We start from the raw sequence: 24,434 nt of genomic DNA, 5'->3' as shown, positions 1-24,434 counted from the left end.
CCACCGTACTGTATGGATCCATTGGTAAAACAAACCTGTATTTTTTCGTCTTCTGTCAACTGGTCCTAGGGAGCGTCCCATGAAACCACAGATATAGACTGAGGGGGTGTGAAGTAGAAAAGGCAGCAGCATGCGTTTGGTCACTCACTTGGGTCACATACTTATGCCTTCTGAATCCGTTCAGGCATAGTTTTGTGTATACAGTTTCCAGTTTCAATGGAATGCTGTTGTTTATGTCCAGTTTAATGATTTGTTGTATAGGCTATCTCCTCCTATTGTATGCCTCGTGCTTCTGTGGGCCGTATCGGGATCAGAGACTTGGGGGTCTGCAAGCAAGGTGGTATTGTTGGGTTTTGAGAATCAGCATCTCTCTGTGAGGCACTGTATTTGTTCTCACACTGCTATAAAGAAATGCCTGAGGCCAGGTGTGGTGGCTTAGGCCTGTAATCCCAGCACTTTGGGAGGCCAAAGCTGGTGGATCACCTGAGGTCAGAAGTTCGAGACCAGCCTGACCAATATGGTGAAACTCTGTCTCTACTAAAAATACAAAAATTAGTCGGGCGTGGTGGCATGCACCTGTAGTCTCAGCTACTCAGGAGGCTGAGACAGGATAATTGCTTGAACCTGGGAGGCAGAGGTTGCAGTGAGCCAAGATTATGCCATTTAAGCCTGGGTGGCAGAGCAAGAGTCCGTCTCAAAAAAAAAAAAATGCCTGAGACTGGATAATTTATAAAGAAAATAGGTATATTTGGCTCACGGTTCTGCAGGCTGTACAGTAAGCATAGTGGCTTTTCCTTTGGGGAGGCCTCAGGAAGTTTCCAATCATGGCAGAAGACAAAGGGGGAGCAAGGTACTTCACGTGGCTGGATTAGGAGGCAGAGAGAGGATGGAGGTGCCACACACTTGAACAACCAGATCTCGCGAGAACTCATTCACTGTCTGAGAACAGCACCCAGGTGTTAAACCATTCATGAGAAACTGTCCCCATGATCCAATAATCTCCCACCAGGTCCCACCTCCAACATTAGGGATTAGAATTCAACATGAGATTGGGCAGAGACACAGATCCAAACCAGATCAGGCATCCATCCCAGGTGCAGTCATTGAAAGTTTTCTATTCAGGCTTTTGAGGTGATTGTGGTGGGGCCCCTTCAGGGTGGGGGCTGGACACCAGAGGACCCAACCACATGATTGGAGGATTAGGATTTTCAGCCCCACCCTCAAACCTCTGGAGAGGGGAGGGGGTTGGAGTTTAAGTTCAATCATGTGATCAATAATCCAATCCATCATGACTATGTAATGAGGCCTTGATAAAAACTCTTAGCCAATGAGGCTTAGGGAGGTTCTGGGTTGTGCTGTGTTGCAGGGAGTCAGGGACCCCAAACCGAGGGACAAGCTGGAGCCGTGGCAGAGGGACATAAATTGTGAAGATTTCGTGGACATTTATCACTTCCTAATAATACTCTTATAATTTCTTATGCCTGTCTAATCTCTTAATCCTGTTATCTTTGTAAGCTGAGGATGTACGTCACCTCAGGTCCACTGTGATAATTGCGTTAACTGTACAAATTGATTGTAAAACGTGCATTTGACAAAGTCAGGAGATCGAGACCATCCTGGCTAACACAGTGAAACCCTGTCTCTACTAAAAATACAAAAAATCAGCCGGGCATGGTGGCAGGCGCCTGTAGTCCCAGCTACTTGGGAGGCTGAGGCAGGAGAATGACGTGAACCCAGGAGGCGGAGCTTACAGTGAGCTGACATGGCACGACTGCACTCCAGCCTGGGTGACAGAGCGAGACTCCATCTCAAAAAACAAACAAACAAAAAAAGTGTGTTTCAACAATATGAAATCAGTGCACCTTGAAAACGAACAGAGTAACAGCGATTTTAGGGAACAAGGGAAGACAACCATAAGGTCTGACTGCCTGCGGGGTTGGGCAAAAAGAGCCATATTTTTCTTCTTGCAGAGAGCCTATAAACAGACATGCAAGTAGGAGAGATATCACTAAATTCTTTCCTAACAAGGAATATTAAGACCCTAGGAAAAGAATTGCATTCCTGGGGGGAGGTCTATAAATGGCCGCTCTGGGAGTGTCTGTCTTACACAGTTGAGATAAAGACTGAAATACGCCCTGGTCTCCTGCAGTACCCTCCGGCTTATTAGGGTGGGGAAAAAACTGCTCCCTGGTAAATTTGAGGTCAGATCGGTTCTCTGCTCTTGAACCGTTTTCTGTTAAGATGTTTATCAAGACAATATGTGCACAGCTGAACATAGACCTTTATCAGGAGTTTTTGATTTTGCCCTTTGCCTTGTGATCTTTATTGGCCTCAGAAGCATGTGATCTTTGTTCTCCCTTTTGCCCTTTGAAGCATGTGATCTTTGTGACCTACTCCCTGTTCGTACACCCCCTCCCCTTTTGAAGTCCTTAATAAAAACCTGCTGGTTTTGTGGCTCAGGTGGGCATCACAGTCCTACCACTATGATGTCACCCCTGGCGCCCCAGCTGTAAAATTCCTCTTTGTACTCTTTATTTCTCAGACTGGCCGACAGGGAAAATAGAACCTACGTTGAAATATTGGGGATGGGTTCCCCCGATAGTGCTGGGCAACACGCCTGCAGTGGACACAGAAGCTCTGGGCCCCATACCTGTTCTGCTCACCTCTTCCATTTGGCTGTTCCTTTGTTGTACCCTGTATAATAAACTGGTAATCCCAAGAATAGTACTTTGCATCATTCTAGTAAATTATTAAACCTACGGCAGTGGGGCTGGAAACCCCACAAACTTATAAATTGGTTGGGCAGAATTGCAGGTAGCGTGGAAACACCACTTGTGGCTGATGTCTGATGTGGAGACTGAATCCTTAGCTTTTAGGGTCTGTGCTGACTCCAGGTAGTATCAGAATTTAAGGACTTTAGGCCAGGAACTGTGGCTCACGCCTGTAATCCCAGCACTTTGGGAGGCCAAGATAGGATCACTTGAGCCCAGGAATTCGAGACCAGCCTGGGCAACAGGGAGACCGCCATCTCTACAAAAATAAATTAATAAATTAAAAATTGAAGGACTTTGTCCTTAACTTGTGGGAACTGTGTCCACCTCTGACTCTAGGTAGTGTCAGAATGGAACTGCAGGACAGGCAGCTGGCGCTAGAGAATGGTGTCGGAAAAGGAGACAAGCCTCCAGCAGGTCAGGGAGGCGGCAGCAGGCAGCATGAACAGGTAGCTCAGGCTCCCATGCAGTTCTCCAGCTCTGCTGTCCCCCTGCATCTGTCCATTCCTATTCTGCATATGAATTTGCTTTTCGTGCCCAACACTCATTTGCAGACTTCCCAAATTCCTAATTCATCATCGCTTCTAACCAGAAAACTCTTCTGACAGCAAGTGTGGCTCTAAGCATGTGGTTGTACGATGCCCTCATCTTACCCCGAAGTCCTATCAGTCAGAAGTAGCTTGCGTAGTGGATGGTGGAAAGGCCTCCTGAAGGCTCAATGATGATGCCAGATTGGAGACAATGCCCTGTCAATATGGAGTGCTATAATACAGGATGTGGTGTAGGCTTTAACTGAACAATACCTAGTGCTACTTCTCCCACAGCCAGCATATGCTGGCTTGGAAACCTAAGGGCTGCAGATAGGAATGGCCCCTCTTACTGTTACACCAAGTAACCCCAGAAGGAATTTTTGCTTCTCATCTTGTAACTCTGAACTCCACTGTCCCAAGAGAGGACTGCTTCTACCAGATACGACAATGGTGGTATTTTGAACTTTGAACTAGCAGTTGAGACTGCTGCCTGAGCCAACACCCAGGGATGGGGTTACTGCACTAACTGGTGCTATTGATCCCAATTTTTGAGGGAAACTGGGTGGCTCATACACAGTGAAAACAGGAACATCTTTATCTGCAATCTAGTGTCTTCACTGGCACCTTTTGGTACTGAGGACTTCCGGCTCAGTGCAACCTCTGCCTCCTGGGTTCAAGTGATTCTCCTGCCTCAGCCTCCCGAGTAGCTGGGATTACAGGAGCCTGCCACCACGCCCAGCTAATTTTTGTATTTTTAGTAGAGACCACGTTTTGCCATGTTGGTTAGGCTGGTCTCAAACTCCTGACCTTGTGTCTGGCCACCTCGACCTCCCAAAGTGCTGGGATTACAGGTGTGAACCACTGCGCCCGCCTGACAGCTTCTTGGCTTCTTTAAGCTAGAACAGGCTCCCCACATTCATGTCCCATTGTCTCTTTGATGAAACGAGGGCAGTTAACTGTAGAACAGCCCATGTTCGTCTTTTTCCTCATGGTTTAATTTATTTCTCCTTCAATAAACTAGAAGTTAGGGCTGGATGCAGTGTCTTGAGCCTGTATTCCCAGCAATTTGGGAGGCCAAGGCAGGAGGATCACTTGAAGCTAGGGGTTCAAGACCAGTGTGGGCAACAGAGTGAGACTCCGTCTCTACTAAAAAAACAAAAAAAAAAACTAGCTGAATGTGGCAGCGCGTGCCTGTACTCCCAGCTACTCGGGAGGCAGAGACGGTAGGACTGCTTGAGCCAGGAGCTTGAAACCAGGCCGGGAAACAAAGTGAAACCTTGTCTCTAAAAGAAATACAAAAATTAGTGCCAGGCGTGGTGGTGTGCACCTGTAGTCCCAACTACTCGGGAGGCTAAGCAGGAGGATCATTTGGGCTTGGTAGGTCAAGGCTGCAGTGAGTTGTGATTGTGCTACTGCACTCCAGCCTGGGTGACAGAGTGAGACCTTGTCTCTAAAAATAAAAAAATTATACCCATCTAGTACATTTTTGGGTAAAGGGTCCTTGGCTAGGTATTATTGTCTAGTCTAAGCGAGTATGAGTGAAGCATAAAAAAGCACAGCCAGCCGGGCGTGGTGGCTCACACCTGTAATCCCAACACTTTGGGAGGCCGAGGAGGATGGATCATTTGAGGTCAGGAATTCAAACCAGCCTGGCCAACATGGTGAAACTGTGTCTCTACTAAAAATACAAAAATTAGCTGGGCGTGGTGGTGGGCGCCTGTAATCCCAGCTACTCAGGAGACTGAGGCAGGAGAGTTGCTTGAGCCCAGGAGGCAGAGGTTGCAGTGCGCCAAGATTGCACCATTGCACTCCAGCCTGGGTAACAGAGGGAGACTCCCATCTCAAAAACAAAAAGCATGGCCATGAGAGGTAGATACATAGTGGCAGCATCTTTAAAAAAATAAGAAACCAAGTAAGAGTAAACAACAGTCAAGTGGCTCTGAGTTCCATTCAAGAATGCTCCAAGTTCCACTGAAAATTTCTGACTTATGAGTTTAACATAAACTCTCTGCTCAATTTTTTAGTCAGTGAGAAAGGCAAACTGATAAAATGGATAAAATGGAAAAAACAACACAAGGACTATTCACAAACAAAACAGTGATTAAATTTTATTCCTTTTTGAGTTGTTTTGTTTTTATTTTTAAATGAAGCTTCCATCTGTACACATTAAGCAAATAAACAAAACAACAGGAAGCTATTCTCTGTGTATCCTTCTTGCAGGCAGGAAGGATGGATCTGCCGATAGGCACACAACAGCACACAGCCAGGGCTCATGGGAGTAAGTGCCTGTCACCTCACGAAGATCACGGTCCTAAAACATATGGAGGCTCCATAGAAAATGCTCCATCTGGCTTTGCAGTCATGCATAAAGGTGAGGACACTTAATTCAAGGCATCTGGGGGCTGGTGTCACCGCATGTGAAGAGTAGTGCCCATGCTGTCCCACGAGCTTCCTTGGGAAAAGGGAAAAACAAATCTTTTCCTCAAATAGAATTGTCGCAGGTAAGAGCCATGACATTTTATTCACTGTTTAATCATCTGGTGGCAGGATTTCTTTGAAGTAGAATCTGCATATACATAAAAATGAGGCAGCAAATTGGTTACAAGGCTTCACAGATTTTTTGAAAAGAATTCCACAATTTTGAAACACTGTCACTGAATTCATGTAAATTTTGGTAAAAATATGAATTATACAGTGATTTAAATTATGATATTTAAGAAACACTGAACAAATTATATCCTGGTCGAAATATAATCTTTATGTTCGCTATCAATGTAAGAGAAAGGACAAAAAAGTCCAGACGGTGATTAAGTCAAACTGACCCCAGCACGTATCACTGAGTATATTGGCTTAGACTTCTGTGAGATTCTTCACTTATAACCTCTATTCTAATACTATTAGTGACACTGATTGTTCAGACTGAAACTTTGGTTACTAAGCTGAATACCAGCCATCTTTCAACGGACCCTGCATTTCCAGGGTACAGTGATAATCAGCTTAATAAATACTTGGTGAGGACTTGCATTACCTGGTAGTACCCCTCCCAATCTTTGCTGGATCACTTCTAAATGGTGAATATACTCTGTCAAGGAATGTTCTGGATCTTGAGAAGCAGTCAGGGATCTTTCTAATCTTGAATTTGGGGATGGAGTGGCTCTTCAAACAAATTACCACACCAAGAGAAGAAAAAAAAAAAGAGTTGAGTTTGACAGACGGTGCCATGGTGACTGAATGCAGAAGAAAGGCGCCAGCCCCGCCAACCAGACCCGTGGGGATGGGTGACTCCGGGGCCGTTTCCTTCAGATCCTTCCTTATAAAAAGTGTCACAGAGTGCTTTAAAAGCTTCTGTGCAATGTTCCAGAGTTGAGTATATTACTTTGTTTGCTAAATCTTCGATGATGTATCTATTACCCAACCTGGATTCTGCACCAGGTCTCATCTGCCTTTCCTGATCTTCCCAAACTGTTTCTTTGTCAGGGTGATACCTGCCCCGCTCAGTCCTCATCTCAGCTGTCCTTCCTCCTAGCCTTCCGCCAGGCCCAGGGAGCACCAGGGGTATCCCTCTTCCCTCTCCACCCAGAGCTTCCAAGTATCTTCAGGGCAGGGAACATGCCTTCTTCACCTAGGCACATCCCTCACTAAAGGGGCCCTCGGCCACCATTTACTCTTTCACTAAAGATCGCAGCACCAGGCTCTGGGGCACCAGAGCCACCAGAGAAGCCAGGTCCTCCCCCAAAACAGGGCGGGACTTCTAGGCCCTCATGGATTCACGCTGGAGAGTTTCCTGCCTTGCCCTGGGCTAGACCAAAGCCAGAACTAAAAATGCATTTCTCTGAGGCCCTATGTAGGCTGGAGGAATAGCCCTGGCAGGAGACAGGGCCTGAAGGCGTCACACTGACCTTCCCCCACTGTGTGGGGAGGCTGCTGCTGCCAGTCTGTGGCCTCTGGCGGGGTCCCTGGTGTGGCCAGAGGGTACATCCCGGGTTGGGGGGGACTCTCTGGTTCTGGGTGGAGACTGCGGCCGTCGTGCTCGGGGCCCTTCCCCAGAATTATTTAACAACAAAGGGATTAGGAAAAGAAATGAATGCATTTTAGTAAAGGCCCATCTATCAAAAGTTTAAATGTATAAGCTTTTAAGAGTCTGTATGGCAACTTTAAGACATTTTTAAAGTGCTCAAGGTACAATATCTTTTTAAAAGCTTTGGAAGAAACCTGAGCTTTGACTATCTGCACCTGCAGGGCAGCCCGTCTCCGGGGGAGTGCGGGGCAGGGAGGGTCTCAAGACCTGGGTAGGGGTCCTGCCTCTATCAGCTCTGAGGAGCTGGCTCAGGAGGGAGGGGCAGGAACCCTGGAGACCACCAGGTGTGACTCAGAGGGGCAAACTTTCCTGATGGCTTGAAGGCTGAATCAAAGCATTTTAATTTCAAGAAGCAACTATTAAAATGTGGAGTCGACACTGATAGAGCTGCCAGGCGCAGTGCTCACGCCCATAGTCCCAGGTACTGGGGAGGCTGACACAGGAGGATGGCTTGAGCCCACGAGTTCAAGGCTGCAGTAAGCTGTGACTGTGCCATTGCACTCGAGCCTGGATGATAGAGCAAGCCCCTGTCTCTTCAAAAACAAAAACAAAAACAAAACAACAACAACTTGATAAGGCACTTCCAGGAATGGCGAGTCATGGTGCCGGTCGGCAGTGGCTCAGGCAGCCGAAGCCCCACAGGCCCGGAGCCGCACGCCCACCCCGCGTTCTCTGTGCTGAGTGGGAAGGGTGTTCTCTGCACACAAGGCCTGCCACTCTGGGACAAGAGCCCCTGGAAATGCCCTGCTTTGGGGTCAGCTCCTTCAGCACTGGTGCAGCCAGCTGTGCTCTCTGCTGTAGGAGGCAATGGCACGGCAGAGAACTCCTGAGACAAAGATGTGAGCAAGCCAGAAATAAGCATGATGCTCTACAAGGAAAGAGATGTGAAGTGAGTTTCAGTTGATTTAAGAAATAAAAAAAGACCACTTTGCTAAACACTATTAAAGAATCAATATATTGAGCATCTCAGTGTTTCCCATCGCCATACGCCCCTGTGACCTGTGTTCATAGCTAACGTGAGCTCTGACCTCCCTGCGCCGGGCGCGCCTTCCCTCTGGACGACTGCCCCGACGGAATTCATGGATTTTCTTACTGTGCTTTATTACATCCCCATCAACACTGAAAAATAACCCAAAGTGAATGAAAAACAAAGAGTAGAAGAAAAGTTTGTGAGTCCAGCGGTCAACGGCAGCTGGAGTCCCACCTGGGCGAGCGGCTTTGCCTTGTGCCAGAGCTCCTTTCCGATCTACTTCTTGCCATTTCTTAACCAAAAAACGTAATCTACAAAAAAAAAAAGAGAAAAGACACACTTAAAAGTACGGCAAGACAGGAAAGGAAAGAGCAATGAAAACCCCACTGTGACCAAACAAGCAGAACGGGGGCCTCGCTGTCCATGGGGACCAGGACGCCGAGGTCGGCCGGTCTGTTGACTCGGGCCTGGCACACCGGGTGCACACGTCCAAAGTGCTCGCAGGGCTGCCAGCGGCGGTGACCTTCCCATGTCCAACCACCTGACAAAGCCTCACTGCGGCCCCGCCGTGGACCATCTGGCCCCTAGACACCCGCCACGGCCCAGCTCAGGACGACTCCAGTTCAGTCAGCTGGCCACACCAGTGACTAGGAAACACACGCCGCTCCCGCCTGGTGTGCAGGACCCTCCCATCTTCATCCTGTCACAGATGCCACTGGACAGGCACAGAACACGGAGACTCCAGCCCTCACAGGAGTCCGTCAGATGGTGCAGGTGACGAGGGCATGCAGGTCAGCGTGCAGGGCCCCCGACGCCCTGCTAGGACAGCCTTCGGGACAAGCATCATGCCTACAGATTCCCTCCTTTGAGGCACAGCAGACACTGCCGATTCCTCCATGAGACCTGTCAAGGCCCCTTGGTGGCAGCTACCCTAGGCAGTGCCCTCACAGGGACACAGAGGCTGCTCCTTTCTGGGACACCACTGCCTTCAAAAGATGTCCCCTCCTCGACAGGAGGTAGGATCTGGGTCTGCTTACCTCCCCTATCTAGTGCCTAAAATGCTTACTCATGCAGGGTGTTCTCCCCATGAACACAGGATGGACAGATGGGTGGGTGGAAGGATGGACGGTGGAGGCCTACGGTCAGGGGAGCTCAGAGACGAGGAGACAAAGTGCCCCAGGACCAGAGAAGCTGAGAGTACAGCACCCCAGGAGGCCTTGCCTGCACCCCACTTCGGCCCGGCCCGCAGCTGCGATGACTGAACTGGCTCGGCACCTGGTCTCTGAAAGGAGCGGGACTCCTAGCTGCTCTCTGCTGCATCTGCTCCTCCAGACAGGCCTGCGCATGGCCTTGGGAAACCTCTGTGGCATCAGGGAGCAGGCACAGCCGCACAATGTTTAGGGGGAAAAACAGTTTTAGAAATTCAGCACATTCTTTGTGGCACGAAACCCATTAAAAGTCAAGATGTTCGTCTGTAATACAAAGGTGCCCTTAAATCTTTAGTTTTAGAAGGTGACAGATTCATACACATGACTTCTTGAAGACAAGTTCATCATCTGTATTTTCTCTAAGGCCTCAAATGCCATTCATCTTTAAAAAGAGAACATATTATGGAGTTTCAAGGAATGAAAATCACCAAAAAACCATGCAGTGTGCTGCCCACTCACGGAGACAGACACGGAACGCGCTGACTGACTGTCATGGCATTTACCTCAATATTGCAATGACCACCCTGACGGCCGTGCGGAACCTGCTGAAAGGACGAGATGTGATTTTCCGTTCTGCTTTGGAAGGAAATACCCCCAAATGGGCAATCATGGAGAGTGTTTCTTGTTCAGAATCCTGGAATCCTCCAATCAACAGCAAAAGATACTTCTTTTGATAAATCAGAGCTTTTCTAAAGCTCTCTGCTCTCAAATAACGTAGGTACAATTTTTCCATCTAAAAGAAAAAAAGCAGTAAAATTTTATCATAGGAAACAGACTGTCTTGCTGACAAAAGCACATTTACACCATTGTTCTTTCCAAAGAGCCAGATTGTTTTTTCTCATCAAATCATCACAGAGGCCACTGGCCTTCCAACAGTATCTGTGGCCAGAAAGAACCTTGCTGTTGGAAGATCAATTTGTGTTTGTCAGACAAGATCTAGGACCACAAGCTCCTCTCCACGGCATCATCAAATGAGCCCCTATGAAGCTTCTTGAATTTAACCCCGTAGGTAAGGCCCAAATTGGGCATGAGACGGACATCACGGTGTGGGGGCCATGTGCCATCAGGAGATGGCAGCGGAACTTGGGCCGAATCCCGGCAAGTCCCTGGGCCAGGCCTCCCTCAGGCTGCAGAGGCCGCCATTTGCTGACTGTGTCAAAGCCTTCCGCGCTCCACGCTTCACAAGAAACTCAGTATTTGTGCACAACCAAACCACAATTCAAGCCGAAGTTTATTCTGTGAACGTCCTTTCCTTTAGTGATGTGACTGCTACACCCGGCACACGAGAATCCTGTGGTCACAAAAATGCTTTGCCTGCAATTTTACAAACCCAAGACTTAAAAAGCACCAAAGTTCTATCCTCGTAGCACCGTTCCTACCTTGACGCTGCTGGTGTGCGCTTCCGCGCTGGCAGCTGGTGGAAGCGGGCCGGGGTCTGGGCGCCTCAGGGAACTCTGTGGAGCCGTTTCGTCTGGCTTCCAAGCAGATCTTTCCGACCTCTGTAAGCAAGCACAGCCGGCGCTGTCTACAGAGCTGCTCGTCAACAAGAGCATCTTAGAGAAGCAGCCGGAGGCAGGTGAGGGAGAAGGCCATGTGCGGGGAGGCCAGGCTGACCACACCACATCTGGCCCCTCATCTTCAGCACCCCCTCAGCAGGGCCTAGGTTACACTGTGCTGTGATCAGCCAAAGAATTAACATGGAGTAATTACGACATGCCACTTGCTGAAGTATGATTGCAAAAAAGGTACATTTTAGTAGAAACAGAAAACCAATTCTTTGTAAAATCACCCCAAATTCAAAGCTTTAAGCCTTAAACACTCTCATATTCTCTGGTCCTAGAAATGCCAACCACTGGTAACTACAAACACAGTCAGCTCTCGACAGCTGTGGGTTCTGCATCCATGGATTCAACCAACTGTGGGTGAAAAATATTCAGAAAAAAAGATGTGTCTGTACCAAACATGTATACTTCTTTTCTTGCCCCTACACCCTAAACAATACAGGATAACAACTATTTACATGGCATTTACACTGAATGAGGTGTTGCAAGTGATCTTTAAGATGACTTAAGAGTGTACGGGAGGACGTGCACAGGTTGCTGCTAACACCACTTCAGGTCAGGAGGCTGAGGCAGGAGGATCCCTGAACCTGGGAGGTCAAGGCTGAAGTGAGCTGTGACTGCTCCACTGCACTCCCGCCTGGGAGACGGAGCAAGGCCCTGTCTCAGAAAAAAACCCAAAAAGTGAAAGAAGCCAGTTTAGGAGGTTCCAGACAGGCTGGTTCCACTGACACATCTTTCTGGGAAAGTGCCAGGGCCTGCGGCAGGCGGGGGTGCCTGCTGTTCTTTTCGGGGGGGCCATCGCTGTGTACTCTGTGAATGGTGGTTACTTATGAAGGTTACAGGGATGTATGCGTGTGTGAACTTGTATGACACTACACCAGGAAAGGGCAAATTTTACTGTATGTAAATTTAAAAATAATTTTTAAAAAGTTATAAAAAATAAAGCAAATCACAAACAAAATAGCCTAAATACAAAACAAAAAAAAAAATCAGACATTCCAGAAGATAACTCTATCCAACTATACCATTACAAAAATTATGTCACTTTAGGCCGGGCATGGTGGCTTACGTCTGTAATCCCAGCACTTTGGGAGGCCGAGGCAGGCGGAATCACGTCAGGATTTTAAGACCAGCCTGGCCAACATGGCAAAACCCCGTCTCTACTAAAAATATAAAAATTAGCCATGTGTGGTGGCGGGCACTTGTAATCTCAGCTACTCGGGAGGCTGACACAGGAGAACTGCTTGAACCTGGGAGGTGGAGGCTGCGGTGAGCCGAGATCACGCCACTGCACTCTAGCCTGGGCAACAGAACAAGACTCTGTCTCAAAAAAACAAAAAAAAATATAAATCACTTTAAATAAAACTCTAAATTAGATCAGATTATAATATTCTTAGTCAAAATACCCTTTTATGAACATGCACCAAACCTCAAGTAGTGGTCAGGGTTAGTGAGGACGCTGTCTGTGGTGGAACCGGAAGTCGGCTGAGATGTTCAAACGTCCCACAACATTTAGCAAGGCTTCAGAGAGAGGCAACAGAGCCTGGCGGTTAGGGAGAAGCTGACGCCCACATCCCCAGGTCCGTAAAGGGAGCCCCGCCTCTTGTGGGGTGGAGCTGCTCTGGACCATGGCGGGTTAGGCTGAGGCAGGTGAGAGTTAAGCACAGACACCTACGCTCGGGCTGCAGCCCTTCTGCAGATGGTGCTTCAGCATCTTCTCAAGCTTAGACACGGCTCTGCTCAGCTCCAGCTTCTCCTGGGTCACCGTGCTGAGGGCTTTTGTGAGGGAAACATTGTCTTTCAGCAGGACGTCCACAAACTGGAATTGCAGCTCTGCTGCCATTTTTTTCTTGGAGAAAAGAAAATAAATTTGTCAGAATTTGTTGTTAAAGGGCATGCACGTTACTTGTGTTTTTTTGTCAACAGTTATTTTTAGGGATTGTAATTAATGTGTCTGGGGTTCCATAGGAAGCTTGTGGAGCTGGCAGAAAATTGTAAAAGTCATTGAATCACAGACTTTGCACGAAACTGGCTTGTATGAACAATGCAGGCCCGTCACAAAGCATAGCCAGTTTGGTTGTTCTAACAGCACTGAAATTAACAGGTGGCTGGATCGTTGTTAGTTCATCCCAAGGTGGCAGATGTGAAGCCCCTCAAAACAGGTTTATTACTTCCACCATCAAAAGGACGTTCAGCCTGCGGAGGGTGGGCACACTGAAAGGTCACCAGGGCCCAACACAGGGCGTAGGGTGCACCCCACCCACGACGACGTTCAGCTGGCGGGGCCGGAGGGCAAGCGGTGCAGCTCTCCTGCACCTCACATGCGTGGGCTCCACGATGAAAGTCATGATTTCATAAATGCCACAGAACACGCATCAAGAATTTACACCAGCAGCCAGATTCCCACCTCCTTCAGAGGCAGCTTACAGTGAGCTCAGACTTTCCAAGGAGGACTTGGGTTTTTGTTTCTAGCAAAGGCCATCAACACAAATACAAAGCCAGCAGGCTGGGCTAGGTGGAGGTGAACATCGGCCGCCAGCACCGGAGCAGAACCACAGCCCCTCCTGACCAGCAGCCCGCGATGCGTCCGGGTCATGCACAGCAAGCAGCACGTGAGGGGGTCCACACAGTCACGCAGCATTCCGTGGCAGCAGGGCTCAGCCCCCGGAGACCACACAAGTGCCCCAGGACATGGAGGACATCCGTCCCCACTCGGCCCACAGGGTCGACCCCACCCACTCACCCAGATAGCAACCATGAATTCAGAGAAGGCAGCGAGGGAGGAAGAACAACTGGGCAGCATGAAAAAGAACCACAAAGCTGCCGAGAGGGCCCCTCTGGGGGAGGAGCTGGGGCAGGGACCTGGGGGCGCTCACCCCTTACCTGGGAGGAGATGGGCCTGCTCAAGTCAGACTTCAGCTCCTCCAACGTGTGCAGTAAAGACATCATTGCTTTCTCACTGGATGACGTCCAATCATTAACTGTCCTGTAAAAATAAATGGGCACTTAAAGGTGCATACGCGCCCCAAGTGACCATTATCCAAAACTAAACGAGCTCGCAGCTCAAGAGAGACAAGACGGGTTCCTGAGAAGCCTGTGTGTGAATCACTTCATCCAGCCGTGAGGCAGAGCCAGAGGCCCACGGGGCAACAGGCCTGTGGCTGGACGCTTCTGCAGAGCTCAGAAACCTCCAGCCAGGAGGCGCGCCACTGAGCACGGGAAGCCACTGCCTGCCAGGTCCTATGGCTCACCTCTGGAATGAATGATTTAAAATGCTGTCCTAAGTGAAACTTTGCTTAGAAATCATGCTGCTCTATACATTAAGTCCAAGTATAGAAAGAAAAACTGTATTTGCTGAGTTTCTGTGTATAGGGAAAAAGACAAACATTAGCATTACCCTTTCTGCCCATATGAAATATCACGATCGTCATCCTGGGTGTGAGTGGCCTTGAGTGACACTGGGCAGCGCCAGCCGGGGGGCACAGGAGGCTCCAAACCCGACCCTGTGGGTGGTGAGCAACTACACAGAATGTAAAGATAATCAAGCCAACCCTCAAAGGAACATGGAAGCCCCACGTCAGGTGTATTTTGAATCACAGGATTTTTTTCTCTGACGTTAGAATATGAACATGCCATCCTGCCGATCCGGAATCCCTCAGGCAAGTCCCAGGAAGAGGACTAGAGCGTTAAGTGCAAAGGAGCAGGGGCCTCACACCAGACACGCCCAAGCCCTCAGGACGGGTCTGGGACAGAGGGGTGGCTGCAAGGGACCAGCGAGCGCCAGGTGGCGTGGGTGCACACCTGTCCACGGCCTGGCTAGCGAAGCTGGTGAGAAGCCGGGCAGCAGAGAGCAGCCGCTGCCTCATCGCCTCCAGCTCTCGCTGCTGTTCCCGGAGGTGGTCCGCATCCAAGCCGGCAGCCCTGCGGGCAGAACCCAGGTGGAGGCAGCTGCCAGGCACCTCGTCCTTCGACTCCAGGTCTCTAACCGTCTGCTGAAGCTGCTTGATCTTATGCAAGTCACGCTGACGCTGCAGTTCTAATTCTCGCTGTTGTTAACAGAAAAAAGACAGAGAAGACGTTCACGTCAGTGTCCAAAAACAAAACTGCTGGCCCGGTGCGGTGGCTCATGCCTGTAATCTCAGCACTTTGGGAGGCCGAGGCGGGCAGATCATGAGGTCAGGAGATTGAGACCATCCTGGCTAACACGGTGAAATCCCGTCTCTACTAAAAATACAAAAACTTAGCCGGCCGTGGTGGCGGGTGCCTGTAGTTCCAGCTACTTGGGAGGCTGAGGCAGGAGAATGGCGTGAACCTGGGAGGTGGAGCTTGCAGTGAGCCAAGACCGCACCACTGCACTGCAGCCTGGGCAACAGAGCGAGACTCCATCTCAAAAACAAAACAAAACACAAAACTGCCAGCAGGGTGTGATGGCTCACGCCTGTAATCCCAGCACTTTGGGAGGCTGCAGCGAGCAGATCACCTGAGGTCAGGAGTTCAAGACCAGTCTGGCCAACATGAGGAAACCCGTCTCTACCAAAAATATAAAAATTAGCTGGGCGTGGTGGCGCACACCTGTAATCCCAGCTACTCAGGAGGCTGAGGCAGGAGAATCGCTTGAACCTAGAAGGTAGAGGTTACAGTGAGCTGAGATTGCGCCACTGCACTCCAGCCTGGCAACAGAGTGAGACTCCATCTACAAAAAAAAAAAAAAAAAAAACTGCCAAGCAAAAGCCCAAAACACACAGCCGCGTTACAGGGGAGGCCCCTCGAAGACCAGAAACAGGCTCTCGGGCAGGCGGCCTCTGTGGTCCTGCACTGGGACCTACAGCTGACGCACTGCACACCCTCGTACTGTGCTGCTCTGTGTCCCTCCAGCATGGAGGCAGCTGAATCACGCCCCAGAATGATTCAGTGGTAAAAGCGTTTCCATTGTAGTTTTTAAAACTATCAGGCTTTCATTAGGCCCAGGGCAAGCACGCGGGGTCCAAAGGAGAGGAGCGTGAGAAGCTGAAACAGACCGGATGACGCGTCCCTGTGCCCTGGTCCCACTCATCCACATATGTACACGCACATGCCCAGACGTTCATACCAACATAGACACGGACTGGCACATTTGTGCATGTGAACGTGCACACACGTATGAGCCTCAGTGCAGCCCTGGGGCTGAGCCTGGGTGGCCACGTGGGCCTGGGCTCCTAAGCCAGACCTCAAGGAGCAGCAGCCTTTCCTTCTGCAGGACGGGGGCACAGGCCATGTCCGGTGCCTGGGAGAAGCGTGTCAGCAAGCGCCTGAGCCCCTGCCCAGGGCCCGACTCCCGCCAGGCAGGGGACAGAAGATCTATTGCACGATGGGGCAAAGAAGGACGAAGCAGCCTCTGAAGGGCCTCGGATTCCCAGCAGCGCCGCTGGGGCTTCCTTGTGACAACACAAAGACAGATCCGGCGGGAAGAGGCCCAAGATGCAGACACACAGACGGCGGCTTGCCATGTCAGGGAGGGAACCCCAGCACCGAGCTGAGGCCGCCCCAGCCCAGAGGACCCACAGCTGAGCCTGCACTGCATGGCACCACCACCCCTGCCGCTGCGGTGACCAGGGTGCAGCTCAGACTCCACCCTCCTGACAGCGCCTCACTCAATGCTCGGGCCTCTTAAACAGGAATGAGTATCTTTTCTGTTTTCGAGTAAGGAAAGGAAGATACAGAGGAACTAATGAGATTCTATTATTTAGAAAAGATGGAACTGTCTCCAGCATGCCACTATCTTGGGAGGCTTCCACGGCTACAGCTAGAGAAGGGTTCTACAATCCAGATCAAATTCACTGTCCTCAGTAACAACCACTCTGGAGGCCGGGCACGGTGGCTCATGCCTGTAAGCCAGCACTTTGGGAGGCCAAGGTGAGCGGACTGATCACAAGGTCAGGAGTTCAAGACCAGCCTGACCAACATGGTGAAACCCCGTCTCTACTAAAAATACAAAAATTAGCTGGGCTGGGCGTGGTGACATGCACCTGTAATCCCAGCTACTCAGGAGGCTGAGGAAGGAGAATCACTTGAACCTGGGAGGTAGAGGCTGCAGTGAGCCAAGATCGTGCCACTGCACTCCAGCCTGGAAGACAGAGCGAGACTCTGCCTCAAAAAAAAAAAAAAAAAAATCACTCTGGAAGGGCCACCTCACTCAAAATACAGGTCAAGGTGCATCCTGAAGCAAGTTACTAATGCAACTTAGAAAATATTTTCTAAGCACTCATATTACTATTCTTTTTAATAAACAATCAAAATTGAAGGTTTTGGCTGGTAACTTCAGGTGTGGTTTCAGGAAGTTCTCAAAAAGTAAAGACTCCTTTGAGCATTCCATGAAAGGCAGAGCCCTTGCCCGGGAGAAAGGCAAACACACACCACGTCTCACCCTCAGCTAGAGTCCTGTGTAGACGCCCCTGCCATGCTTCGCCACACTGTCTGCACCACCAAACCACCTCTCCACTCTCCAAGGCTTCTGGAGATAAAAAAACTACGACTATTCCGAAGAGCTTTTTTTTTTTTTTTGAGATGGAGTCTCGCTCTTGCTGCCCAGGCTGAAGTGCAGTGGCGCAATCCCGGCTCACTGCAACCTCTGCCTTGCGGGTTCAAGCAATTCTCCTGCCTCAGCCTCCCGAGTAGCTGGGATTACAGGTGCACACTACCATGCCTGGCTAATTTTTTGTATTTTTAGTAGAAATGGGCTTTCGCCATGTTGGCCAGGCTGGTCTCGAACTCCCGACCTCAAGTAATCTGCCCGCCTTGGCCTCCCAAAGTGCTGGGATTACAGGCATTGGCCACCGTGCCCGGCCTGCTCTCATCACTTCTATTCAACATTGTTGAGTTCGTGCCACTGCACTCCAGCCTGAGTGACGGAATGAGACTCCATCTCAAAAAATAAGTAAATAAATTTAACAAAAGTATAAAACTTATATTTTGAAAGCAATGAAACACTACTGAAAGAAACTAAAGAAGGCCTAAGTAAACAGCCGACCATGGTGGCTGATGCCTATAATCCCAGCAGTCTGAGAGGCCAAGGCGGGCGGATCACCTGAGGTCAGGAGTTTGAGACCAGCCTGGCCAACATGAAAAACCCTGTCTCTACTAAAAATCCAAAAATTAGCCAGGTGTGGTGGCATGTGCCTGCAGTCCCAGCTACATGGGAGGCTGAGGCAGGAGAATCGCTTGAACCCAGGAGGCAGCGATTGCAGTGAGCTGAGATCTCATCACTGCACTCCAGCCGGGGTGACAGAGCCAGACCCTATCTCAAAAAAAAACCTAATTAAATGGAGAGACACATTCTGTAATCGTGTGGATCAAAAGACTTCACACTGTCCAGATGTCAATACTACCCAGAGCGATCAGCACATTTAACACCATCCCTAAGAAAATCCCAATGGCAGGTTCTGCAGAAACAGAAACACCAATCCTCAAATTCCTATGGAATAGCAAGAAGCCCCACAGAGCTGAAACTATCTTCAAGAGGAAGAAGGAGGTTGGAGAAATCACACTTCCTGATTTCAATACTTTCTCGAAAGCTACAGTAACAGCAGTGTGGTGCCAGCGTCAGGGCACACAGGCCAGGGCAGACCAGATCAGAGGGCCAGACATAAATCTCGTGTCCCCCACATGAACCATCCTAACTCCAATTGCTTATCGTTTTTAGGTGCGGATGCTCCGCCGGCAGGCGGCTCTCACCAGCTTCTCCTTGTCTCTCTGCCACTTCCTCCACCGCTCCGCAGCCGCTGGGCTCTGCCCGGCCTCCGCGCTCCTCCTCGCAGCCTTGCGTCCTTCTTGCTCTTTCAACCGTGGGTGTGACTGCTCTAATTCTGCCTGCGACCACGCTGCTTTCTCCCTCTCTCTCTCCAGAGAGCATCTCAGCTCTCGTTTTTGGGTGTGCAGGGCTTCCACTGTCGACTTCAGTGTGGCACTTACCTCCTTCTCTCTCCTCAGCGCCTCACAGTGCTTCTGAGCCTCAGCCTCAAGCTGCTGCTGAGAATGCAGGGCTTGCTGCTGCACCTTTTCAAGCATCACTTGCAAGTCCACCACCCGGGACTTCTCCTCCTTCAGCTTCCGCAGCAGAGCGTGATGGGCCTGTGTGTCCTGGTGCACGCAAGCCTTCTGTGTCCTCTGGCTCAGCTGCTCCGTCAGGAGCCGCTCATGCCGCAAGGCCTCTGACAGCTCCAGGGTGCGGCTCTTCTCAGCTGCAAGGTCCTTCTGGAGCTCAGAGAGCTGGCTCCGCTCCTGAGCCAGCAAGGCCTCGCAGCGTGAGTGCTCGATGCGCAGCTCCTTCTGCAGGTTGTCCTTGGCCGTCTGCTCGTGTTTCAGTGCCACGCGGAGTCGACTGCTCTGAGCACGCTGTGTCTCCAAAGACGCCCGCAGCTCCTAGACAGCAAACACATACGATGGGAGACACTGAATCAAGAGGAAAAGCATCTACATGGTTTTCCTGTCCACGTTTGTTTATATACTTTAGCCCAGCAATGCTACCTTTTGAAATGCACCCTGTTAGCCATATGTAGGGACAAGATTTTTTTGTTAGTTCATCAAGTAACAAAAAACCCAGACTGCGGAGATGACATACTTTTTTTGGAAGTGGTGTTGAGTAGCTGCACATACGCGTCCTGGGTTCAGAGATGTCCCCTGCCCTCTCCAGAAAATCACTCCACTGAAGGCTCCTGCCCCTCTCCAGAAAATCACTCCACTGAAGGCTCCCGCCCCTCTCCAGAAAATCACTCCACTGAAGGCTCCTGCCCCTCTCCAGAAAATCACTCCACTGAAGGCTCCTGCCCCTCTCCAGAAAATCACTCCACTGAAGGCTCCTGCCCCTCTCCAGAAAATCACTCCACTGAAGGCTCCTGCCCCTCTCCAGAAAATCACTCCACTGAAGGCTCCTGCACCCTCACCAGAAAATCACTCCACCGGAGGCTCAGAGACACACACCCAGCTTGCTATGAACCACCATTTCCGTGCTGTTGAAAGCCATAACCCACGGAACTGAGGCTGACTTGCTCGGAAGCCACAGGATGCCTGCTGGGCCTCCGCCATACAAAGCAGAGGGCCCCACCACCAGCCTGCCTTGTGCACAGACCTCTGAGGCTGCGCTCTGTCTGGATGCCAGCGAGGAGGCTGTGTCCATCTCCACAGCAAGTGCTCAGGGACAGTGGGGGCTTTGAGCAGGAGTATCGTGCCACCACGGGTCATTTGCACTGTTCGCCCTGTGGTGGCTGCCTCTACACCAAGGTGCAATTTTACCTGAAAACACAGCCCTATCCTGCTACGTCACACTGCTGTCAACTGGGCACACTGCCATGGAGAACAGGAAAAGAAGGATGAAAGAGGAGCATGGCTTCAGGCTTCCAGTGGACACAGCCCATGCCGGCTGCCTTGCCCTGACGCCCTGTTACCTCCAAGGCCTTGGCACTCTGGCCCTCCCTCTGCAGGTGCCGCAGCTGCTCCTCCTCCAGCTGGCTCTGCAGGACACGCCCCTTCCCCTGCTCAGTCTCCAGCTCCTGAAGCGTGGCCTTCAGCTCGTTCTCCTTACTGCTCAACATGGATCTGCGTGGAGACATCACAGAACAATCTGACCACATGGGCCAGAGTGTGCTCCCGGGAGCCGGGAGCTCCAGGAGAGGAGGCAGAGCCCTGCCAGGTCCCACGCATGTGCTTCACCACCCACCACAGGATTATCAACCCAGGGACAGCAGGGCACGGTGCCCCTGGGGCTGCCCAACTGCGGCCCACCAGAGGTTCTGTTTCCCTTCATCACCAAGAAAACCATGGCCACAACAGGGAGACTCCCGCCAGTGTCCAGGGAAGGTGGATCAGGCGCACCTCAGCTGGAGGACCTCCTGCTGCACCTCGCAGAGGGACCGGGACAGCTGTTCGTTCTTCTGCCTGCTCTCACAGAGGTCGGACTTCAAATCTCGCACCACAGTCTGCTCCGCCGCCAGGAGCTTCTGCACGCCGTTTGCTTTCTCTTGCTCTTCACTCAGCGTCTTCTGCAAGTCACCAGCAATGCACTTCTCCTGCTCTACTTTATAAGCCAGCAGTTCAACTGAGAAAGACAAAAGAACAGACACAGGCCCCCATGAGCTCCTCGTGCTGCACAAGTGACACTAGGTTAGAGACAGACTTGTGGGGGCGTGGGGTGTATGTGCTTCGGGAAGAAAGGAGGTTCTGTGGACTAAAAGCTTTCATTGCGAGTGGAACCAGGATGGTCAATTCTGCTCTCTGTGCCCATTTCCTTCCGGGGCCCACCCTCCTGCACACAGAGTCCAGGAGTGATACAGCCCTGGGGCTGTCCTAAAGACGCCACCCCACCCCCACTCACACCCTAAACTGCCTCCAACAGGGGCAACTCCAGGCCCAGGTGGCTTTACTGGAAAATTCTCCCAAAACTTAAGGAAGAAATAACCCCAATTCTAGACAACGGAGGGCAGAGGGGCTGCTTCCCAAATACTTCCCGCACCCCCGTGGGACTGGCGCTACCCAGCACCAAGACCAAAAAGGCATAACAGAAAACAGACCAGTGCCCCTCACGAGCACTCGGACAGCACCGGCCCACCGCCACCCCCTCCATGCCCCTCACTAGCGTTCGCATGGTGCCGGCCCCACTGTGCCCCTCACGAGCATTTCCACAGCGCCGGCCCCACCGTGCCCCTCGCAAGCACGCACACAGCGCCGGCCCCACCGTGCCCCTCGCAAGCATGCACACAGCGCCGGCCCCACCGTGCCCCTCGCAAGCACGCACACAGCGCCGGCACCCATCGCCCGTGCCCCTCATGAGCATGTGCACAGCACCAGCCCCCCTGTGCCCCTCATGAGCGCTCACACAGCGCCAGCCCCCAGCCCCAGAGAGCACAAAGGGCACGGGCGCTGGGACAAGGGCCGTGGGCTGAACTGCAAGGCCGTTTCCCTTGACAGAATCCAAAACTAGGAACAGAGGGCACTTCCCCAAGCTGACCAAGGGCGCCTGACCCCACATGCAAGGGTACGAGACCAGCTCCTGCCCCCAAAACTAAGAGCAGGGAACAGCATCTGCCCACACAGCTGACGACACAGCACGCGAGAGAACGTGGGCAGGAAACAAAAAATCGTTACTTACCCACAGATGACCTGAGCATCTACATAAAAACTCCCGAAGTAACTAAATTAAATGTAGAAACCTACAAGACATTCCTGAACTCTAGCACGAGCTCCCAAGAATCTGCCAGCACTCAGAGCCCAACCCAGGCCTCTCTTGCCCACACCAGGCCCAAGAGTGAGGCTGTGCCAGCCCCACCCAGCGCTGCCTGTCTCCAGGGTCCTTTCTGCTCAGTTCTATCAGCTGACAACCATGGCAACACTCAGGGGCTTGACGAGATGATGCCCTGTCACCACCCGCTGCTCTCAAGGCCACACAGGTGAGTGTCGGGTGGGCAGGTGCAGAGGCCGGGCCCCACAGGCAGTGTAGACAGTGGCACCCACCCTGCCTGCGCAGCTGGTGCTCCTGCTGGCTCCCACGCGCCTCTGCGCTTGTCAGCGCCGTGCGCAAGTGCTGCAGCTTCTCCTGGTTCTGCAGGTGCGTCATGCGCAGCTGGGCGCGCAGAGCCTGGATCTCGGACAGCAGGCTGCTCCGGTCCGGCAGGCGAAGATGCTCCGGGGACTTTTCCTGCAGGTCTCCCTGGGGGCACAACGGGAAAAGCAGCCTGAGCACTGGGCAGCCACCCCATGCCCCGGCCTTCCCTGCTGCCCACCCTCAAAACCCGCTCTGCCAGGACAAGCCTGCTGAGTGTGGGATGGGTGCACAGTAGCTGCTGGGCCTCAGCTCTGGGGCCTGCAGGCATCAGGGCTGGGCTGCGCTACCCTGCGTGAGGCCTGCAAGCCAGTTATTCTCAACACTAGGTCTCCTCATGTATACGCTGGCAGGAACAGGATTTCTAGTGTCCCCATGGCACCAACGCCACCCAGCCCTGCATACAGAGCACCTCCCAACCCAGAAGGGGCTACTTGGAATGGAGAACGTTTCTTTAGCCACCTGTCTCAGAAAAGAGTGAGGTCTGAGAGTGCATCTCTGTTCTGTTACAGCTGCAGGTGGAAAAGTGCAGCATCCCACATGGACTGAGCGTGAACGCCTGGGTGAGTCACAGCCACATTCCAGCAGTCGAGAGAAACACACAAACGGAAATTCACACACAAAACAGTCTGTGTCACCCTCTCTGCCAGGGCTGGACCCCTGGGGCAAACTGAGGCCTGGTGGCAGAGCTGACACTCACCTGCTCACGGATGATCTTCTCCAGCCTTTCAAGCAGGGAGCTGTGATCCCCCGGATCTGAGCCACTGTGTCGGGGCTGCAGCTCCTGCTCTTTTTCAAATGCCTCTTGCACAACCTGCAGAAGGTCTCCTCTCCAATCGGGGCACGTGGTGGGCACTTCCTAAAGGAAGAAGGAAGAAACGTGGCGTCCTCACAAATGCACCTGCAAGCCTGTGCCCCAGAGTTCGCAGTGTGACTGCGTTTGGAGATGGGGCCTGCGGGAGGTGATTCAGGATAAATGAGGCCTCATAAGAAGAGGAAGAGATACCAGAGCTCACTCGCTCTCTCCATCATGTGAGGACACAGCACATAGGCGCTGTCTACAAACCAGGAAGGGTGCCTACACCAGAATCCAACCCTGTGGGCACCCTGATGCCACAACAGGTGAAACCAATGTCTGCTGTTTAAGCCCCCTAGTCTGGGGTGTTTTGTTACGGCAGCTGAGCAGACTGACAGCCGTTCAAACAGAAATGACCCTGACAGAAGAGAAGACACACACTGCCCAGGGCCATTCAGGGCATGAGAAGCAAAGGCTGCCATCGTGAGCACAGAAGAAACTGAAAAAGACGATAAAGTAAGGTCAGGAAAATGTCAGCAAAGCTCCTTCCCTCTTTTCCTGCTGCTGCACCTTCGAGGCCCAGGGCCTGGAGGGGACCTAAGGCTGCAAGGGGCTACCTGCTGGTCCCCAGGGGCGGCGTGCAGCACCGATGAGCCTCCTGAATGCCAGCCAGGCTGCCGCTCGCACACAACCAGGGCCTGCTGGAGGGGCGGGCGGGGCTGACCCTCCCACCGGCTCTCCATGGCACCAGCACACCCTGTGTGTTCCAGGCACAGGGACAAAGCCCTTCCCTCCCTCACAAAGCTTTGATCCCAGTCAGAGGCAGGCGCAGGGGCAGGACAGGGCAGGCACGGAGATGGGAGGGAGCGTGATGGGGCTTGGCGCCCACTCCACAAGCTCCACAGGCCCTGGTGCTGGAAGCAGACAGGCAGGGAGATGGGGAGGGCCTG

General features: G+C 51.7%; 1 protein-coding gene across 22 annotated transcripts in view; it reads right to left on the bottom strand.

The window, feature by feature from the left end:
- Positions 1-5,383: 5,383 nt before the first annotated feature.
- The window catches only part of PCNT (pericentrin), a 122,092-nt gene continuing 103,041 nt past the window's right edge, over positions 5,384-24,434 (bottom strand). For 10 of the 22 annotated variants that reach the window (XM_063659856.1, XM_063659858.1, XM_063659859.1 and 7 more), the window contains 15 exons: positions 23,389-23,547; positions 22,601-22,796; positions 20,966-21,188; positions 20,539-20,689; positions 18,830-19,516; positions 14,921-15,165; positions 14,517-14,639; positions 14,003-14,105; positions 12,795-12,968; positions 10,937-11,056; positions 10,061-10,290; positions 8,584-8,660; positions 7,201-7,339; positions 6,330-6,457; positions 5,384-5,867 (listed from right to left, as the gene is read on the bottom strand). In XM_063659856.1, the coding sequence (XP_063515926.1) occupies positions 5,824-5,867; positions 6,330-6,457; positions 7,201-7,339; positions 8,584-8,660; positions 10,061-10,290; positions 10,937-11,056; positions 12,795-12,968; positions 14,003-14,105; positions 14,517-14,639; positions 14,921-15,165; positions 18,830-19,516; positions 20,539-20,689; positions 20,966-21,188; positions 22,601-22,796; positions 23,389-23,547 (2,799 nt within the window). In that variant the 3' untranslated portion in view covers positions 5,384-5,823. Of the gene's footprint in view, positions 5,868-6,329; positions 6,458-7,200; positions 7,340-8,583; positions 8,661-10,060; positions 10,291-10,936; positions 11,057-11,091; positions 12,440-12,548; positions 12,641-12,794; positions 12,969-14,002; positions 14,106-14,516; positions 14,640-14,920; positions 15,166-18,829; positions 19,517-20,538; positions 20,690-20,965; positions 21,189-22,600; positions 22,797-23,388; positions 23,548-24,434 lie in introns of those variants that run through there. The other 12 variants (XM_063659869.1, XM_063659871.1, XM_063659872.1 and 9 more) reach the window with 8 other exon arrangements.

This window comes from Pongo pygmaeus, chromosome 22 (assembly GCF_028885625.2).
Source record: "Pongo pygmaeus isolate AG05252 chromosome 22, NHGRI_mPonPyg2-v2.0_pri, whole genome shotgun sequence".
In the NCBI taxonomy this organism is placed as follows: domain Eukaryota; kingdom Metazoa; phylum Chordata; class Mammalia; order Primates; family Hominidae; genus Pongo; species Pongo pygmaeus.
This window is presented reverse-complemented; position numbering and strand designations above follow the sequence as displayed.